This window comes from Pimephales promelas, chromosome 17 (assembly GCF_988280905.1).
Source record: "Pimephales promelas chromosome 17, fPimPro1.hap1.1, whole genome shotgun sequence".
NCBI classification, from domain to species: Eukaryota; Metazoa; Chordata; class Actinopteri; order Cypriniformes; family Leuciscidae; genus Pimephales; species Pimephales promelas.
Genome location: NC_142785.1, coordinates 25,929,487 through 25,949,843, shown reverse-complemented (window position 1 = coordinate 25,949,843; position 20,357 = coordinate 25,929,487). Strand labels below are relative to the sequence as shown.

Below are 20,357 nucleotides of genomic sequence, written 5' to 3'. Positions count from 1 at the left end.
TGTGTATTCGCCCAAATATGGTCAACTGTGTTAATTAAAATTATTACCACCTTCAAAAGTAAAAACTCAGAATGACACCTTCCAGAATATTATGTTTATAGGTTACAATTAATGAATTTATCTGTTCAACTTTAAAGTTATTGTTAATATTTGTGCAAAAAGTTGTGACTTTGATGGTAGAAAGAAAGTGAGTGAATTAAGAAAAAAGACATGTCTTTTCAGAGACATAAATGTCATTCAGAGACATAAATGACATATAATACAATACAAAATTTGTATCAATGATATTTTCAATGTCATCAGAACACAAGAGAAGAATTGATTAAAAGGATAACAAAGAAAGGAAAGATAAGAAAAGCTAGGGGTAAAAATAGACATTAATTTATTGTGGTACTTTTACGTGACAGAGGGGTACCCAACGCACGTAAAAGTAGGCCTACACGACTGTCGACTTCGGTAGGTTATCCGTGTATGGCAAGTGGCATCCGTGGCATTATCTGGCATTATCCACTCGCCATGTGTGTTACTACTATAATCGTCCAGCAGAGGGCGTTTCCCACACTAAACGGGTGCCGCAACATCGTAGATGGTGATTGGATGAAGTGTTTGACGGTGGTGGCCAATCATTGCTGAAAGGTTCAGCCGTTGAAGCAAGGCAGCGCCTGTGGATGAGCAGCACGCTGACGGGTGTCATAAGATCATTTGAAGGACTCGCTACGAGGATTTCCTCACAGTTTATACAGTTGTTAGAGGTAAATATGTCGGAATGTATGTTTTAGTGTTGTATCTGGTTCTGGTGTTCACTGCATTAGCCTTCTTGTGAAGATGTCCTGTTGAAAGTCCACACGACCTGCTTTATATGTTGTTAAGGCATGATCCAGCCAAACAAAATTTTTTTTATTTGTTTAATACCTGTACGGCTATACAACGGATATATTGTAGTAAGAGGCGAGAAATACACCGCACCCGTGTGACATGACATCCATCACATGCTAACGGGCGCTGCATTAACAATTCCACACGCATATTCACGTGCATGATGCACAACAGGTGCTATTTTAAAGCTTTTATATGCAAATATTTGATAACAATGCAGTGATACAAATTACAGCTCTACTGAGCAAAAGAAAATGGCAAAGGCCGATGTAACTGATGCACGAGAATGGCTTGTTTATTTGTGCACATGCTAAACCCCTAGTGAGGTGAATCAGACCTAACGTTACGTGCAAATAAAGTATTATTTGACCTCCATCTACACCCTGTCCCCCCCACCCAAATCTGAGTTTTTCATATATTTGCTTATAGATAATCTGACAATATACAATTTATAAAATCTTTATTGATGCCTATAAATATTAAATTGGTTTAAATGTGTTCTTTTTGGGGCCAGTTGACAAAGTTTTATTTATGGATTATCAAAAATGTCTTTCTTTAATATGGCTGTCTATACTTACTGATTTGGTTTGTTCTACCATACCTATCTTTATGATAATCTTTCAGATGATTACATTACAAATACATCACATTAGATTGCTTACAGTGTTACATTTGTATTATTTATATACTAATACAGTATTATATTTTATTGATATTTTCATTTTTTTAGTTTAAGTTGTAGAAATTCTGAGTATTTGGCTTTTTTTTTTAGTTTTATAGCTATATATAGGCCTATAGCTTCAAAAATCACATTAGATTACTGGATTCTGGAATGATGTTTAATTTTGAGGGATCTGAATATCATTTCATTTGAACAAACATTCAATAAATTGTAAATGAATGATTAGCAATTTGTTTTTGCTCTCATCCTGAACAAGTATACAATAATACGTGGTCTTCTAGGTCCTTGTGCTAATGGACTCTTTTCACATTTCCCAGGTTCTCAGTGTTTCTATGACTTTCCAAAAGAGGGGAAAAATATAAAAAGATTTATTACGTTGGTCAGAAGAGAGAATAAGGTCAAATTTTCAGTCACTACACTCCCTCAGTAGTTTTATTAGAAAACAACAGCGTCATTTAGTGCCACTGCCAACACGTCATCACAGTCTGAAAAAGGTCCAATACGGTCATTTATTAGGTATCCTAAGTAAGGAGCTCCTGTCATGCTGTAAGGAATCCGAACGACTCATTCAGCTGGTGTTTAATCATATTTCACTTTTTTGCCTGTTCCTCCTGAGGCAGAGGCAAACAAGATGGACATGGACGTCCCTAAACCTCGTGTGTTTCTGAACTACAGCCCCACTGCCCTGTTTTCACAGTGAGAATCATTCTGCATGGTGTTGCTCCTTCAATGTGTGAATCTGCGACATCTGTGTGTCGGCCACTGCTTTATGCTTCAATAATGCACCGAAGCTTGGCTTTATCCTTCTTCTAGTGCAGTTGTTGCAGAAATACCTCATGAAAATGAAATTGAATTTGGTTTGTGAGATTTGAATTTTGCCATTACTTCAAGATGGCAAAGTGTGTTATTGCAGCCTTGTCCAATGCACTGCTTCTGCTGTGTGCTTGAACTTTAAAATCTAATTGAATAAAAGACTGTGTTGTTAAACAGCCTATGCTTTGTTTGAAAGATCTGATATATTCCAGAAAAGGTTTCCACATGCTTTAATGTCCAAAACCCAATTATTGGGGCATTAAAGTCTCAGTGTTTGTGAAATGTGATCTTTGTTCTCCTCATTGAGCCAATTAGGTAACAAAAATTAGGCTAACTAATCTCATAGATGAGTGTTCAGAAGTTTTGTTCTATGTTTGAAAGGCAACCAGAAGACCCGTCTTTGCAGTTGTCGTTAACAATTCCTTTGTGTTGCATGGCGCTATTGAGAAGGCCCATGTAAAGATGTACAGGGTGCAGTCCAAAGTTCAAGTCTTTTCGTGGACCTCACAGCTTGTTCTTTATCTCTAGGTGGAGTTCCCCGGTCGGTCCCACCCAAGTGATGGCCGCGGTTCAGGATGGGCCGTGGAAGAGCCTGAGCTCGGGGAAGAAAGTCGCTTTGGCTGCCGGCCTCTCTGTGGGGGCCACGGTGGGCTACCTTGTTTACCGTCACATTCGAAGCAGCGGTGGTAAGTTGTGAACACTAGAAAGCTCCTTTCATGTTCCTAACATTTGTCATGTGCTGATATCAGTTTTCACTCATTGATTGTTACAATTCTAAACGATAATCATCTTGACCATGAGCGTGTAGTGTTAATGTTCATTCCATCGTTTGATTCCGCAGTGCAATGCCAAAGCAAAGAGGAGTCCAGAATATCTGTTCCCCTTAACGTGTACCGATCTATTGCAAGATATCAGAGTGCCTTTCTAGACATAGTAAGTGTGTGTTCTTTTTTTTTTTATCTTATCTGGAACTATACATGATAAACAATACATTGTTCAAAAGTTTGGGGTGCTTGAGACTTTTTAGTGTTTTTGTCTCTTATGCTCACCAAGGCTGCATTTATTATTAAAAAATACAGTAAGTTTGTGATTTATTATATTGTAATATAATATGCACTGTAAATTGAGACCGAGCTGAATTTACAGCATTATTACTCTAGTCTTCAGTGTCACATGATCTTTCAGAAATCATTCTAATATGAGTTGCTGCTCAAGAAACATTTCTTATTATCATCATTATTGTTGAAAACAGTTGTGCTGCTTAATGTTTTTGTAATAACCATATGTTCTTTGATGAATATAAAGTTCAAAACAGAACATTATAAATAACGATATAACATTATAAATATATTTTATTGTTACTTTCAGTCAATTTTCTTGCTAAATAAGTATTTCTTTTAAAAAAAATTGTATTGACCCCATGCTTTTGAACAATAGTGTAATATGTGTATATTATAAATATTTGGCGTTGTGATGAGTTACTTTTGTTCCAGGTTCAATTGCCTTGGATAAAAGTGTCTACTTTTATGAATCTAAATGCAACATTAAGTTTTATAATAATTGTGATTTCCAAGCCTGTAAATGAACAAAATCCTAATTCGAATGGAAATCACTTGAGTAGTTTTTTTCTCTGTGAAATTCAAATATGATTAAAAAAATCAATATGAAATGTATATGATTTGTTTTATATGATTCTCTAACTCTCACATTTGTGTAGGTGAATCAGAAGTCCGGTGCCCAGATAAATGTGCTGCCAAACACTGAAGAGCAGAGCATGGTGAATTTTCTGATCCAGGGCTCACCCGAGCAGATTCTGGTTGCACAGTGTGCGCTGGAGAAACTGGCCTCCGACTGTGAGCTCATCACTGAGGTTATAGAAGTGCCTCAGACGGCTTTTGGAAGAATTATAGGTTGGTGTGCACTTTAAGTAAAAGTATATCTGTTGTTGTGCCAGAGCATTTGTGCTTTGCGTCATTCTGCCAACATTTAATCTCCTGCGTAATATGTTTGAAATATTTGCTCCAGGCCGTGGTGGTGAGACCTTAAAATTCATAAACAGAGTCTCAGGGGCCAGGGTGAACTGCTCCAAAGATCGTGGACACGGCTTAGAGGAGAAGGGCAAGATCACAATTAACGGCACACGCAAGGAAATTCAAAATGCGAAGGTGAGATTTTAGCATACACGTGGTTTTGAAAAATAGCTTTGCGTTCACATGCTGATTTTACGCCCACATGTAGTGAGTGAGACGTAGTTTTTGGTTATGTTTTTTTCTCACAGGAGATGATCATGGAGAAGGTCGTAGAGAATGAAACCGTACGAAAGCGGATAAGTCAAGCTTCTGCACTGCGTCAGAAGAGGAAACCGCCGGAAACTGAACCATTTAACAAGGCCCAAGGACCAGAGAATGAATTAAAGCTTAATGGAAAAGATTTACCTTCCCCAGTGATTGAGCTTGAACAAGAGGGGCCTGCTACGGTCAACGGCTTTGCAGACAGTAGTGATACTGCTGAAAACTCCCTTAAATCAGAGGAGATTCTCTCTCCAGTATCGCCTTTGGAAATCTCCAAATTTGAAAGTAAGATTAACCAAACCCACTTTCACAAGGCTAGTAAATAATAGAACAATTATAATTCTGTCATGATTTACTTACATTCATGACATGTCGTTCCAAACCTGTATGAGATTCTACTAACTATTCTATGAACCATTACTTTAGGAACATATTTAGAAATCTTAATGATTAATCTAAATAAAATGAGTCAAATTTGAAGAATCAAATAAAAGCATAATGTTTGAAAATGAAGGGAGTAATTTGAAGTTAATTCAAATTTTTACAAATATACACACATGGATGTTTTTACAAATTGACGTTTTTGTTTTTTACGTGGAAACGATGACGGTATAATTTTAAAAAACTTTCACTTTGAAACCCAAATATAATAAGCTTGCATCAGCAGGCCGCCAAAACGCTGATGTTGTGTAAAAGAACGGCCAAAATGCATAAAGTTTTTAGTTTTTATCTGTATCTTGTGAACTTGGATTCCTGTGGAAGGTAAATCACTAATTAATCTTTTCTTTCCAGTTCCTAGTCCAGATCTGAGCTTCCAGCCAGATGAGCATCTGGAGGTGTATGTGTCTGCCTCTGAGAATCCACAACACTTTTGGATCCAGATCCTGGGGGTCCGATCTCTACAGCTGGATAAACTGACTGCCGAAATGAGCCATTTCTACAACAGTGACACCTCACAAGTGAGTTCGCTTGACCTCACTTAACTAAATTAGTAAATGACTTCTCCATTATTATTATTATTTCTTTTATAGTATTAGTGAATAATAACTACTTCTCTTACCACAGGAGCACCGAGTGGAGACTATTATTGTTGGAGACATAGTGGCTGCTTCATACAGGGACCATGGCACGTGGAATCGTGCTCGAGTGTTAGGAATTCTAAGCTCTGGCGAGGTGGATTTGTATTATGTGGACTTTGGGGACAATGGGGAGCTTCCACGGGAACAATTACGAAGCATGAGGTACTGTTAGTGAAAGATGGAGAGTGCAGAATCGGCTGTTATGCTTATGCTTTTTTTTGGCTCTTGACTTTTATTCCCATTTCTACATAAGCACAGAGTGATATATATACTCATACTGATGATATATTCATTTGTGGTATTTAGAAGCGACTTCCTGAGCCTGCCCTTCCAAGCCATTGAGTGCAGCCTTGCAGGGGTTCGTCCTGCAGGTAAAAAGAGATGTTCAGGTGTTTATCAGTGAAATATAAGTTTCATCAAAAGTCTAAATGTTATCTATCCTTATTTTGTTTCAGGAGAGGTTTGGACTGAGGCGGCCCTGGATGACTTTGAACGCATGACATACTGTGCTGAATGGAAACCTTTACTGGCCAAACTGTACAGCTATTCTCATTCTGAGATCTCATCCTGGCCCAGTGTGAAACTCTATGACAACAGCCAGGGAAAGGTTAGAGGTCAACATCACATCTGGGGGTGTAACAATATGTCGATATGGATTGTTGCATCGGATCAAACTTCTACCAATACGATGAATCGATGCCATATGTAAAATATCGATATAAGTTACCTTTATTTTGACATTCTCCACATCCTCACATAATGTCCGTCTAAGCTTTTCCGCCCAAAGTGCGCATTTTTGTTTACTCGCCATACTGTCTGCCGGTGTGTCTTTGTAACGTTAATTTCCTCAGCTGAAATAGACGCCTGACAAGATTGACTGAACCCTAAAGACGTTTTGTCACAAAAGCCGGTATTGTTGTCTGTCAGAAACAAACAAGCACCCTTGTTGTTGGTGAGCACAAGTCCGTTTTAGCGAATCAGCGGGCAGTATTCAGATCAGGTGACAAGGCTGCTAGTTACTTCGAGAAGATTAAAGTTAATCTTTGTTTTATTATATCATAGCAATTTCTTAATTTTGTTTAACTCTGAAACAAACTTTTAATGTATATAAAAAAACTTGCTTTTAATAAACTTTAATTTTGTAAGTTACCTGTATTTTTTTGAGTTATTACTCAAAGGGTTAGTTCATCCAAAAATGAAAATTATTATTAAGTTATTAATAAGTAAATTAAATTAAATTATTAATAAGTTATTAAATGATTAATAAGTCATTAATGACTCACCCTCATGTCGTTCCAAGCCCGTAAGACCTCCGTTCATCTTCAGAACACAGTTTAAGATATTTTAGATTTAGTCTGCGAGCTTTCTGTTCCTCCATTGAAAATGAATGTACCTTATACTGTCCTTGTCCATAAAGGCAATACAGACATCATCAAAGTCGTCCATGTGACTTGAGTGGGTTAGTTCAAATTTTTTGAAGCATCGAAAATACTTTTTGGTCCAAACATAGCAAAAACAACGACTTTATTCAGCATTGTATTCTCTTCCGTTTCTGTTGTCATTGCTCGTTCACGATTCCAATGACGCTGCTGACGTGTTATCTTGTGTTTTACATGGACGGGCATCACTCAGATTATCCTGTGAAATTGTAATGGTATTCAATAAATACTGTGTGAAATTGTAATTGAACTTGTGATTTTAAATCCTCCGGTGCGGTGGATTTATCTCCTCTGTCTCAGGCTGTGGATCTTGGTAAGGAGTTGATTAGTCTCGGTCATGCTGTAAGCTGCGAGGATGAAGGGATTGGGCTGAGGGGAGACTGGGATGAGTCCAGATCACTGCAGAAGATGCTGGTAAGATATATGGATTTTGTTATATAGTGTATTGCAGGTGGAAGCCACAATAAGAGAATCTCTGTTTGGATTTTCACAGGATGACATGACTGGAGCGACCTCTGAGTTCAGTATGTCCTGCATCAGTTTGTCAGGTACATTTTCTTTCAGCTTTGTGGGAGAAATGGAAAGAGATGCTTCAACTTTCATGTGCATCTTCCTTTTTCATGCTATTTATAACCTCTTAAACTTGTAAACTTATTCTTCCACATAGACAACCACTCAAAACTTTGGGGTCAGTAAGAATTGTTTTATTAATATTATTTTTTTTTAATTATTGATTGAAAGTAAGACATTTATAATTTTACAAAAGTTTTCGATTTCAAATGCTTCTCTTTTTAACTTTCTGTTCACTAGTGAATCCTGAAAAAAATGTATCCCAGTTTCCACAAAAATATTGATATTAAATTTTTCTTGATGATTTCTGAATGATCACATGACACTGTTGACTGGAGTAATGATGCTGAAAATTCAGCTTTGCCATCACAGGAATAAATTCAATTTCTAAATATATAAAATTTGAAAACAATTCTTTTAAATTGTAATAACAATTCACCGTATTTTTGATCAGATAAATACAGCCTTAGTGACCATAAGAGACATTTCTTTCATAATGTTACAAATTCTTACTGACCCCATACTATTGAACAGTAGTGCATTTCAGTTCAGCAGTGTTTAACCAGTCATTGGGCTGGCGTGTGTGAAGGTTCAGCATATCCATGGGCAAGCAAGGAGCTGGAATGGTCTTCATGTCTCACAAGCTCTTTGGAGGTGGAGCGAGCTGACGTGGACCAGTGCCCGAGTTTTGGACTTACGTCTTCCTCTTCTCTGATCTACTCCACTCCATCTCAGAACCTGAGTGAAATAGTCAGCCAGATACTTGAGTCGTCTTCGTCCACGCTAGACCCTCCAATCCAGTCCAACAACTTAACCCCAGTGTCACCATTACATGTGCTGTCAGTTCAGGAAATCTCATCCACATCTCCTTCCTGTGTGGAGGCTGTCACATCAACGCTGGATTCCTTCACTCTTGGTGATGACGTTTTCCTTGGCACTCATTGTTACGGCAAGAAGGAGAAGGTGATGTCTACTTCATCAGAAGAGACAGGCTCATCTTGTACAATGGACAGTTACAGTGAAAATACAGAGAACAGTGACGGCATCAGAGGTGTGTGGTATTATCTTACCTCTTCTAGGGACTCGTCCGAAGTGTCTCTCAGCACCACCATGCCTCAGTCATCCACTGGATCATCTTCGTTTTTGACAGAATCTTCTGATGAGACAACTGCTTCTTCTGCCTCTGTGATTGAACTAAGTTCAGATTCATCCAGGAGTGTTGAAGATGCTGAAGTGGGACTTAGTCCAGCTAATCTGACTCATCCACAGCCGACTCCAGAAGTTATCACTCTGAGTGACAGTAACAGCCATGTAAGTGTTTTAATTAGCACTTCTGAAGAGCCTAAATGCGAGTCATTTACAGAAGGAAATTCAGATGAAAAAAACCTGTTAAAAAGTTATGTGAAACGCCAGACGTCAAGCTTGAATGATAAAACCCTACTTAATGAAGCTGGAAGTGTAATTGGAGAAAAAGGAAGCAAACCAGACCTTCAGGAACTGAAGACCATGCGTTTCAAAAGTGAACAGGGCAACTCTGGTGAAGACAATTCAACAAGAGGTGTAGATTTTATTCTTAAAAGTCACTGGAGCACGTTGGATCTCTGTGGGATGTGACTGGTTTTCAATTAAGGGCTTTAATACACCATACTACACTGAATAAGCCCACAATATGACACCGCACAACTGTGAGGCTTTATTTACACTGCACATGGGTTTGGGCTTCAATGGGAGAGGCACATACTTATTTAATCAGTGGTGCTTAAGGTGAAGTGTTTTCAGAACCTACACCTCAAAGCATTATAGGTGCTGTAAGCCAAGGACATCTGTAATTATGCCTTGAAGATTCTGAAAACTTTTAACATTTGAAAATAAGCAATCACCACACATTCACTAAAAGAAAAATATTTTTTATTCTATTTATAGGTTACTCCCCTCTGACTTTCACTTATTTTCACTTTTTCTTCTTACAATTTCTATTACCGTTACATATAAGCTTGTCATTTTTATTAGTAAAAAAGAAAAATGCTGGTTTATTTCATTTAGTTTTAGTATTTGAAGGTACGAAAATAACATTTGAGCGAAGGTTTCTCAGAGGAACCCAAACATTTAGCAAGGAAACAATTTCTCGGTAGAACGCAAAACATTTGCAAGAGATTGCAAAAGCAATGATGTGTGTGTATGTATATATATATATATATATATATATATATATATATTATTATTTTTTTCTTTAGGGCAGAGGTGCCTAGTCCTGTTTCTGGAGATCTACCATCCTGCAAAGTTCAGCTCCAACCCTGATCAAACAACTGAATCAGCTAATTAAGATATTTATGAGCACTGGATAATTACATTCAGGTGTTGAATCTGGACTCTGCAGGTTCAGGATTGGGCAGCCCTGCTTTAGGGGCTCAGTAATACTTCAACTTTTCACCTTGTTAAAAAGGCGACATTTAAAGCAGTTTTAGGTAACAATTACAACATTATTATTAGCAGCAGCTTTCCATGAAATCCTATCCATCTCAATGGCAGTTACAATGTAAAGGCTATTATTTTTATTTTATTTTTTTGCCCATTACAGGTCAAACTGCCATAAATTAAAAAAAAAGCTTCCAGCACCTTTAAGTTTTATATTTCTGTTTCTCTTGTGTCTTATAGTTTTGTCCTGTTTCATGGTCTAATCCCCCTCTCCCCCCACATCTTTCTTTCAGAAGTTGCCTCAATTTCTGGAAGTGTGGATGACACTATTGATGAAGAATTCAACTGACAAAAAAAGCCAAAGAATGTATGCCTTGATATTGGTGAGGAAAAATCTCTTATTTAGTTTGGATGCCTGTGTATATCATACTCCATTTAAGACCAGCTGATTGTGTTAATGCTGCCTGTATTCTCCTCTCCTCCCCAGAGACCAGTTGCTATCCTCATTTAGCATTCAGCACATGCTTCCCGTCTCTGAGAAAGAGCCTTACTTGACTACTCCACCTGCTCAGACTGCCTGTATTTACTGTACAAGTTCTCTCATATAAGGAATGATTTTCATAGTTCGTATCTTGTCTAATCTTTTTGGGACATCTTGCACATTTTTTTTTAACTGTTTCCACTTGTGTTCTCATTGTGTTTATCTCATTTACGTATAAAAATGTTTCTTAATTTTTTGGTCTGAACTTCGAAGAGCAGATAATAGACAGTGGAAGAGCAGATCTCAGGGAACTCATGATTGAGTCAGTTTGAAACCTCAGTATCGTTGCATTGTAGCACCAAGTTTCTTTTGGTTTGTTTCTCAGTGATAAGATGGTTCAGCTTTTTGTTGATGGGCCATTTTTCATTTTCTGTGTCAAAATTATTTATGTTGTGAATTGAGTTTTATTGCATTGAATGCTACGGTATATATAATATATGTGTATATAATCAAATAAAGTCTATTATTATATCCCATATTATTAATTTGAATAGCTTCTCTGTCCAAGCCGAGTGGACATGTTCCTTCTATTGTTTGTGGATTATTGTACTGTGATAAAATGCTTGAGGGGAATTGGATCTCATGCAATGAATGATGCACACTGTTTATTAAGTAATTGTAGAATAACACAAATGGTGTTATAAAATATGCAAAAGTTATTCAAAAACAGGAGCTAATGACAGTGGCTGAACACGTGGAAATGGAGATAGATAATATCTCTTCCATTATACAGTATGTAAACACAGCAGGCTGTCAACTTCATATACAAGATTAAATAATAGAAATTCTCTGGAGGAGCTGTAAGTACTGACTTCTCAACATCTCATTCAAAATGTTTATGTGGCTTTTAATAATACAAAAAATGTAATGTTACAAGGTGTAGTTCGGTTTAATTAAAATGTGTATCATAATAATATCAATATTGTGTTTCATCAATAGAGGATTACTAAAATCTAGATATTTTATTACATGAAATATATAAAATACATATAAAAAATGCCTTAATTCAGAAAATGATGATTTTCTATCTCAAAAGGTAAAAAAAAAAAAATTATATGTGCATGATTTATTGACATTTTGAGACTCCGATACATTGCACACCTCATTAAACTTACAGTACTTTACTCTATGCCCATCTACTGAGCCGGCCACACATCTTGACATTTATCACCCCATCCATCATTTCATCATGTCATTCTATTACCATGAAGTTATGACCCTGGACATAATATACTTAATATTTATAGTCAATAAATCTGCTATGGTAGCACACAAAGTCCGTTTTTATTTGATCTGCGATTATTCACCCTCACTAAAACATTTCCTGTTACCTTATATGGTGCAAAAGTGGCGTACAGGTTATCCCTTATTGGCTAATATCCCTGCCAATCATTGTAGATCCGAGCGCAACCCGCGCATGCTCACTCGAACCATGACAATTGTTGATAATCAACTGGAGTTATTTTTTGCTTTAGAGTAAATAATTTCAAGCCAGGCCCTTCCCCCCCGGGGGGCTCGCGGACCATACCACAACGAACATAAAATACCGACGTGTATGAAGGGCTAATGGAAAACCCAAGGGATATGGTAAGAAAGAGTTTGTTTGAGCCCGCTTCCTTGATTTAGCGCAGTTAGCGGCTAGCAGTGTTAGCCGTCCTCTTTGTTTTGGTTGTCAGAAACAAATCCTGCTAGTCACACAAACTACAGCATTTACCTCGTTTAAATCACTCGTAATACTTTCTATGCTATGTAACCATTCATTCAAGCCAGCTGTCTCACTAAATGGTGCAAAAACAACTGATTATGTATGTGTTTTGTGCAGCTGAAATGTACCCGCAGGCCCATGATTGTGTCTATGTTTGTGTTTATGGTCGTGAATCAAAACAGTTTGTAGACAGTATTTATGGGGATCATAAACGCGTTTTCATGAAACGTTCTGTTCATGTGACGTTAGGTTTTGAGGCACAGCATATGTGTATGTTTTTGAAATGCCAAATTTTACCTAAAAGGTGTTATTTATGTGGATTTTAAATGTATAGATTTAGGTGAACTGGTATTTTAGCAAACGGAAATGGCATACTTTTAGATGAAGAAGTGGTCTGAAAGTATGCTTTTTTTAATTCAGGTTACAGTGGTTTGGACAAATCCTTGTCTGATGCACCAGTCTAGCAGTTCAATATTGAAAAAAAAAATATAAACCATGAAAATACAGTAAATATCATTAAAAATATGAAATGAGAGTCTTTTGCTCTAGCTATCTCATCTCTTGAAATGCCCTGTGGGGATACTGGGTGCTGGTGATATTGCCCCTTTGTACAGGGTATTTGCTTTTTTGTGACCCCTGAGAACCTTAATTTTTATTAATGTGATTTGCTCTGCTTCCTAATTCCCTACTCATTAAATCGTTGATTAAGTAGTATAAAGATTATGGTTATCACTGACTTCAATATTAATCATGCTGTATTATGTCAAAGGTAATTATTTAACTATTATGGCTGTATAAGTGAGCTTTAATCCTTGTCTTTCTTTGGACTTTCTCCACATTTTCCTTCACACCTTTTAACATGTAGGCTGAGCACACTCCCCGCTCAGAGCGGAAGAGAAGAGATTCGTTCGGGATGTTTGACGGATATGACAGTTGCAGTGAAGACAGCAGTAGCAGCTCCAGCTCGGAGGACAGTGAGGATGAAGTCCCCAGCATCCCAGCCAGCCTGCCTATCATCAAAAACAACGGCCAGGTCTACACCTATCCTGATGGAAAAGCTGGAATGGGTTAGTAATGTCCATAAATAGTAATATACATTATTTTTCATTTAAACCTGGAAATAAAAAGAACCTAATATACATTTCACTCCTTGTTGTAATGTAACCATGGTTACAGTATAACTTCTACTGATAAATGTTACCCCCTTACTAACAAAAATCATTTTATGGTTTGCTTTATAATGATAAAGGTTAAATAATGTGAATATATGATTGATTACTTTTTTTTTTCATGCAGCAACCTGTGAGATGTGTGGTATGGTTGGTGTACGAGATGCTTTCTACTCTAAAACAAAGAGATTCTGCAGTGTATCCTGCTCCAGAAGCTATTCCTCCAATTCTAAAAAGGCCAGTATACTGGCAAGACTTCAGGTAACTACTCGTGGACTTATGAAGCACTTCAAATCAAAAGACTACCTCTGTTGTTGTTGGAATTTTTTTTATTTTATTTCCATAGCTTAGACATATTGTATTTATTTTTCTTGTGTCCTATCAAGGGTAAACCACCAACAAAAAAGGCAAAAGTCTTACAGAAACAGCCATTAATGGCAAAGTTGGCAGCTTACGCACAGTATCAAGCAAATCAACAGAACCAAGCTAAATCAAAATCAGGTGAATAGCTACTTGACTAAGTTTAAAGTTGTAATTGTCTGCCTAACTGATTGAAAAAAAAAATCACAATCATTATATTTAACCACAACTTTTTGTTCTTTTTGCTGTTTTTCTCATGAAGTGGTTCCTGTTGAAGGCTTTGACTGGGGCCGGTACATTTGTAGCAATAATCTAGTTGGGGCACCAGTCAGTTGTTTCAAACACGTGAGTACAGGCAGAGAATTATTATCATAATTGTTTTTCTTATAAAATTTTGGCTTGTATGTATGTTTAATGAATACTCTGCATGTGATTTGATAACTCTCCAGGTGCCCATGGGCATGTGTTGGGGTGACATAGCTGATGGGGTGAGGGTGGAGGTCCTCAATTCTGACACAAACCTCTCCACAAAAGTTTACTGGGTAGCAGGGATTGTCAAACTGGCAGGTAATGTTGTAGTGTAACAACTGCCAAGTTCATTTTGCTTTTAAGAATGTTTGATGTATTGAAATTAACTTTTATTTTCTAAACTTCTCAGGTTTTAAAGCTCTTCTGCGCTATGAGGGTTTTGATAATGACTCAAGCAAAGACTTCTGGTGTAATCTGTGTATCCCAGAAGTCCATCCTGTTGGATGGTGTGCCTCTAGTGGAAAGCCACTGGTGCCTCCAAAATGTATGTAAAACATTAAGCTATTCAAAACTACCTAATTAGCATTTTTGTTTTGCTGTTAAAATAGTGTGAACTTGCCATTGCTGAATAGGAGTAATTATAAATTTAAAATATTTTTTCATAGCCATCCAGCATAAGTATTCTAACTGGAAACCGTTTCTTGTAAAACGACTCACTGGAGCCAAAACTCTTCCGCCAGATTTTGCCACAAAGGTAAGATGCTGTATCCCAGCAGTGACCACAAAGCATTACATCAGTAGAGAGACTCTGGAAAACCTGTAGAGCAAAATCTTCCTGCTATGATGAGAAAATACGCCAGGAAATAGTTCCTCACAAATCTGATTAACATGGGTTAAAGGTGTCAGACTGTCTTACTGTAATAAAAGAAGCAGATGTCTTTTGACATTGAGATAAGTCAAGTGTATAGCAGATCTACTTTTTGTCATCTCTGTGAAAAAAAAAAGTTTTGATTTCTTCTATTGTTTGTCTTTTTGCAAGTAGCACCCATAATTAATTTTATTTTGTCACATGCAGGTATATAATGAATCTTCTTTACAATTTCTTGATTTGAAAAAAGGACGCATTAAATTGAATTAAAAAACGACAAAAAAGACTATAGTGTTACAAAAGAAATTCTGTTCTTTTGAATTTTCTATTGAGAATAAAATTGTATCATGATTTCTACAAGCATATTTGGCAGCACAACAGTTTTTAACTTTGATAATAAGAAATGTTTCTTGAGCACCAGATCCGCATATTAAAATGATTTCTGAAGGATCATGACTGGAGTAATGATGCTGAAAATTCAGCTTTGCCATCATATCTAAAATTACATTTTAAAATGTATTTTTAAAAGCAGTTATTTTAAATTGTAACCGTATTTTGCTAAAGTACTGTGTTTACTGTATTTTTTATCAAAATAAAGCAGCCTTGGTGAGCATAAGAGACTTCTTTCAAAAACATTTTTTTAAAATCTTACGAACCCCAACTTTTGAACGGTAGTGCACAAGTTTCATTTAAACTGTTTGTTTAAATGTTTAACTTGAAGGTTCACGAGAACATGCAGTACCCGTTTAAGAAACTGATGCGTGTGGAAGTTGTGGATAAGACCCACCTGTGTCGGACTCGCGTGGCCTTGGTAGAACAGGTGATTGGCGGGCGTCTGCGTCTGGTGTATGAAGAGAGCCAGGACGGCACTGATGACTTCTGGTGTCATATGTTCAGCCCACTCATCCACTCCATTGGCTGGTCACGAAGCATTGGACATCGTTTCAAAAGATCTGGTCAGTGTGGGAGTCTTGATTGTTTTTAGAACTTGTCAATGTTGATTCAGCAAACATAACATTTAATGAACTTGTTGTTGCTAATGGATTTAAATGTCTCTTATGTTGCCTTCTGCAGAGGTGATGAAGAAAATGGAGGGTCAGGTGGATGCACCCTCGCAGTTGTTTCTTAAGGTACATTTTTATTCCACTGTGTTTTGGCAGGCGCCTGCTTCTATTTGCTCATGCGCGTCATCTTTTAAACCCACAGGTTAAGGATGTGGATCAGAGTGGGGAGTGGTTTAAAGACGGAATGAAGTTGGAGGCAATAGACCCTCTAAATCTTTCTGCTATATGTGTTGCTACTGTAAGAAAGGTAAAGTTGTCATTTTGTCTGATTGATTTAGATGTTGAGTTGTACAACTACAGTGTTATCATTTTTTTATTATAATTTAAGTACATTAAAAATGTATGAAATTGGGATTTTTAATTTGTAATTTAGAGTTGGTGTCATTGGTTGATATAAAAATATATAGAATGGAAATTATGAAATGCAGGTATTTTTAGCTGATCATGTAACCTTCTCTCAGGTGTTGGCAGACGGGTACCTAATGATCGGGATTGATGGTTCAGAGGCTGCTGATGGGTCAGATTGGTTTTGCTACCACTCAACCTCTCCCTCCATCTTCCCAGTCGGCTTCTGTGAAATCAACAACATTGAGCTCACACCCCCAAGAGGTGTGTTTCCTCTCTCTTTCTGCAGCGTGATCTTATGTGACATCTTCACTGAATGAATCTGTAACTGCTCCACAGGGTACACCAAACTCCCTTTTAAATGGTTTGACTACCTCAGAGAAACAATTTCAATTGCAGCCCCTGTGAAGCTCTTTAACAAAGTAAGTTTTCATGCATGGACTGTGACATAAACATTTTGTTTGTTTCAGATTATGCATTATGTTTTGTCTTGAATAATGCATTGTGGTGCATGCCATTGAATCATCTCTGATCTCTCTTTCCCTCAGGATGTACCAAATCACGGCTTCCGTTCAGGGATGAAGCTGGAGGCAGTGGACCTGATGGAGCCACGTCTGGTATGCGTCGCCACAGTGACCAGGATCGTACACAGACTCCTGCGCATTCATTTTGACGGCTGGGAGGACGAGTACGATCAGTGGGTGGACTGTGAGTCTCCAGATCTCTACCCCGTAGGCTGGTGCCAACTTACTGGCTATCAGCTGCAGCCGCCCGCTGCACAGAGTGAGTGAACACTACAGAAGATTCTGATTGTAAAAAGTTCAAATGGTTTATTAGCAACACTCTATTCTCATATTAATAGTGTATTTTTTATTTTTAGAGAACTGTTCCTTCTACACTTTTTTTTTCATTTAGTTTTACACAGCCGTTTTCTACTTCTGCTCTGACCCCTAGATTTATACTTTATTGTAGATGCAAATGACCCATGTATGATTGACTGACCTCTGTATAATGGCATTGTCTAATCATTATTCTGGAACCTTCACCCGTTGTATGTGATAATTACTGTTATGCGATTACTAATAATTACTGCATTTCCAAACGTTTCTTCTATTTAACAGATACAACCAATCAAGCGTCCTTTAACAGAACACAAAGGATAACATTAGTCACATGACTTACTTTTTATTACTTGTGTACTATGCAAGTAATAAATAAGAATATGCTAATAATTTTAATTATAACAACCAGTTATTATATAATCTGAAATAATAATCATATCTGATTTTTTTTAATTTTTTTTATAAATGCTAAATATAAAATCATATAAATCATATGAACTTTCTGAATGAGCACTTTTTTTAACATTTTTATTTTAATTCAGGGCTAATACAAATCTGCTGCTTGATCATTCTTTGTCTATGTATAATGTATGTGCCTGTTTTAATGATTGGCTGCATAGAATTACAGCTTGTCCCTTTCATCCTCAGCCACAAGAGAAGCACCGCCAAATGTCTCAAAACAGAAAAAAAAGACAGCACAGTATAAAGGACAAAAGAAAAGTGAGTACAATCTCCTTCAATCTTTCCATCTTCTCTCTCTCTCCTCTCACCGAACACTGATTTTGGGTGCAAAATTGGTCTAGGAGATGTTTCCACTGGTTTTTCTCTGGCTTGGGTCTGGTCTGGTTCTGCTTATTAGTCAGTGGCAGTTGTCATGATTCTGTGGGGTCATGGATAATTACACACAACTGTAACCATCAGTGGCACTCTCCCTCGGGTGAGAGATTCTGAGCAAATGTTTAGGAGAGGTCAGGTTTGCAGTCATGATGTTTGGTTCCACATTGCCTTTTCTCTGGGCTTCAGTTTCACAATCACCCTTCTGTCTTGTAGAAATCAAATTAAGTTTCAGTATCAGATCTGAGTTGAAATTTGGGCTCAGCTGGAGGATGGCCTGCAGTGTTGTGGAGTTGAGCTTGGTAGCCTGGGTAACACTAACCCAGTAACTTCGGTAACACAGTCTGGCTTGGTGTTTAGAGAGGAAGATTCCAGTTGGGAGGAGGCCGATCGGTTTGGGTGGGCCTCTGAGGAGGAGGAGCTTCTCGGGTGATGAAGAGCAGACTCCGTCCCATTACCTGTCCCACTTCTCTGGGTCCGGGCGACCTCCCACCTCAGGTGTAGAGCATGATCGCTCTCTCAACTCAGGTAACTCAATTCTCCATCACTCAGGGAGAGGGCGCCACTGAGCTCATTCCTGTCGAACTTTTCAGGTTGGCCTTCGCGAAGAGTTGCACGTCATCAGGTGTCTGCGTATTATGTGCCACATACACCATTAACAACAGTTGCATGAAAAAAAGGGTAGTTTTACGTTTGACTCAGATGAAGTGTGTGCGTGGGCAGTTTCATCCCACACCTGACTCATTGTTTTATTTACCTAAGGATGGTGTGAATTAATAGCTTTTGGATTTTAAAGAAATAGCTCACCAAAAACGTACATTTTGTTTTAGACTCGCCCTCATGTTGTATGAATTATATGGAATGCAAAAGGAGAATTTTTTTTTTTCCTTTAACACAAAAAATGGGACTTTGGGTGTATTCCAGAAAGCAGGTTATGTGTCATGGGTAAGTAACCCGGGTATGTTTAAGGGTAAGTAAGCGGATAACCTCATCTTTCGATTCCAAAGTTATTTTTCATGTTAAGTAATAGCAACCTACTCTCTGAAGATAACCTATTGCAGGTGTTCAATTTTCATTGTCTTTAATGAAAAAGAAAGTCTTTCCATCACCTCATATATATATATATATATACTTTTTAAAGCCATTTGTGAGGAACAGACCAAAATCTTAGATAATTAAAAGTTAATTATGCCAAATGTCCTCAAATGGTGGTATAATAAATTTAAGAGCTACTGGGGAGGATTTTAAGTGAATAGTAGAATTTAGTCTGCTTGACAGCATCTTTCACCTTCAATTGAAGGAAAAAATTCTCCTTTTGTGTTCCATAGAAAAAAAAAAGTCGTACAGGATGACATGAGAGTAAATTAAATTTTTGAGTGATCTGTTCCTTTAAACATTCCAGGTAAGTTTTTATTAGCCTACTAAAATAGCTTAACCTTGTGTATCGCTGCCTGGTTGATTTCATTATGTGAATGCTGCAACATGCTTCTGATTCTGGCGACTAAAATTGAAAAAGTAAAAATTATAAGGTTTGGTTATTTTGGTTATTGCAGTTGAGGAGTGTAGAGTTACTTCTCCTTTCCATCCTCTTCATTATATCCGAGTGTAAAGTACTAGTCCTCAGGTGTCCTTCACAGCCAAATTTTCCATCTTTGGTGTTGCATTGAGTTGTCTTCTCTCACTTGTGTTACGTTTTATGAACTGTTATTCTTGTGTCTCGTTTTTATTTTCCAGAGGCCTCGCTGCAGTTAAAAGAAGAGACTCCAGAGATCGATGAGTTCACCTTCTCGCAGGGCATCTCAGACCAGGAGAGCAACGGCTCAGGCAGTTACTACATCAGACAGGAGCCCTGAGCAGCATCAGCCATCACAGAGGCTCACCTCACTGCCAAAAGCACTGGAAAAATCCCACTCTGAGCGATGCACATGAGGCCTGGAAGAAGACACAGTGACTTTCCCTCACACCAGGTCTCTCTCTTTTCTTTTTCTTTTGTTCCTTTTCAGGTTTGAAAAGCTTGAAGAAAGGACTTCTCAGTCATTGATCCTTGAGATCCTTGAGAGAAGGTTGTGTATAAATGGTGACTTTTGTTTTAAAATGGGGGGGGGGGGGGGGGTGGGTGCTGTTGTTTGTCCTGATGTTTTGTTTAAACAGTTTGCCCAATGGACTTTTTCTCCTCAGTGTTCATTGTACTTGAAGTTTTCTTCCTTCTTTTTCT

General features: G+C 37.6%; 2 protein-coding genes across 5 annotated transcripts; both read left to right on the top strand.

Annotated features, from left to right (window-relative positions):
• The first annotated feature begins 608 nt into the window (after positions 1–608).
• On the top strand, positions 609–11,182 carry tdrkh (tudor and KH domain containing). 3 transcript variants are annotated; one of them, XM_039665131.2, is made up of 15 exons: positions 609–752; positions 2,900–3,057; positions 3,213–3,304; positions 4,089–4,281; positions 4,397–4,536; positions 4,650–4,947; positions 5,455–5,621; positions 5,728–5,903; positions 6,048–6,112; positions 6,197–6,348; positions 7,481–7,594; positions 7,674–7,728; positions 8,340–9,308; positions 10,459–10,548; positions 10,653–11,182. In XM_039665131.2, the coding sequence occupies exons 2-14, from the start codon at positions 2,931–2,933 to the stop codon at positions 10,512–10,514; spliced, it is 2,604 nt and encodes an 867-aa protein (XP_039521065.2). In that variant the 5' UTR covers positions 609–752; positions 2,900–2,930; the 3' UTR covers positions 10,515–10,548; positions 10,653–11,182. The 3 variants fall into 3 exon arrangements, with proteins under 3 accessions (XP_039521065.2, XP_088978414.1, XP_039521066.2); XM_089122288.1 differs by lacking the exon at positions 609–752 and adding an exon at positions 1,997–2,254; XM_039665132.2 differs by lacking the exons at positions 609–752; positions 8,340–9,308 and adding an exon at positions 2,179–2,254.
• A 961-nt stretch (positions 11,183–12,143) lies between these two features.
• Positions 12,144–20,143, top strand: mbtd1 (mbt domain containing 1). Of its 2 annotated transcripts, XM_039665128.2 has the most exons (17): positions 12,144–12,293; positions 13,277–13,478; positions 13,708–13,841; positions 13,967–14,081; positions 14,203–14,285; positions 14,390–14,507; positions 14,599–14,733; positions 14,855–14,943; positions 15,779–16,013; positions 16,132–16,187; positions 16,264–16,368; positions 16,583–16,730; positions 16,806–16,888; positions 17,015–17,249; positions 17,957–18,028; positions 18,503–18,670; positions 19,877–20,143. In XM_039665128.2, the coding sequence occupies exons 1-17, from the start codon at positions 12,273–12,275 to the stop codon at positions 19,993–19,995; spliced, it is 2,118 nt and encodes a 705-aa protein (XP_039521062.2). In that variant the 5' UTR covers positions 12,144–12,272; the 3' UTR covers positions 19,996–20,143. The 2 variants fall into 2 exon arrangements, with proteins under 2 accessions (XP_039521062.2, XP_039521063.1); XM_039665129.2 differs by lacking the exon at positions 18,503–18,670.
• Positions 20,144–20,357: the final 214 nt, after the last annotated feature.

Excerpts from the sequence above, each read along its gene's own strand:
- tdrkh (XM_089122288.1), top strand. The coding sequence starts at position 2,190 with ATGGACATGGACGTCCCTAAACCTCGTGTGTTTCTGAACTACAGCCCC. Across the intron at positions 3,058-3,212 it reads TCACATTCGAAGCAGCGGTG|TGCAATGCCAAAGCAAAGAG; the intron begins GTAAGTTGTGAA and ends TTGATTCCGCAG. Across the intron at positions 7,729-8,339 it reads GTCCTGCATCAGTTTGTCAG|GTTCAGCATATCCATGGGCA; the intron begins GTACATTTTCTT and ends GCGTGTGTGAAG.
- mbtd1 (XM_039665128.2), top strand. The coding sequence starts at position 12,273 with ATGGAAAACCCAAGGGATATG. Across the intron at positions 14,944-15,778 it reads CGCCAGATTTTGCCACAAAG|GTTCACGAGAACATGCAGTA; the intron begins GTAAGATGCTGT and ends TTTAACTTGAAG. Across the intron at positions 17,250-17,956 it reads GCAGCCGCCCGCTGCACAGA|CCACAAGAGAAGCACCGCCA; the intron begins GTGAGTGAACAC and ends TTTCATCCTCAG.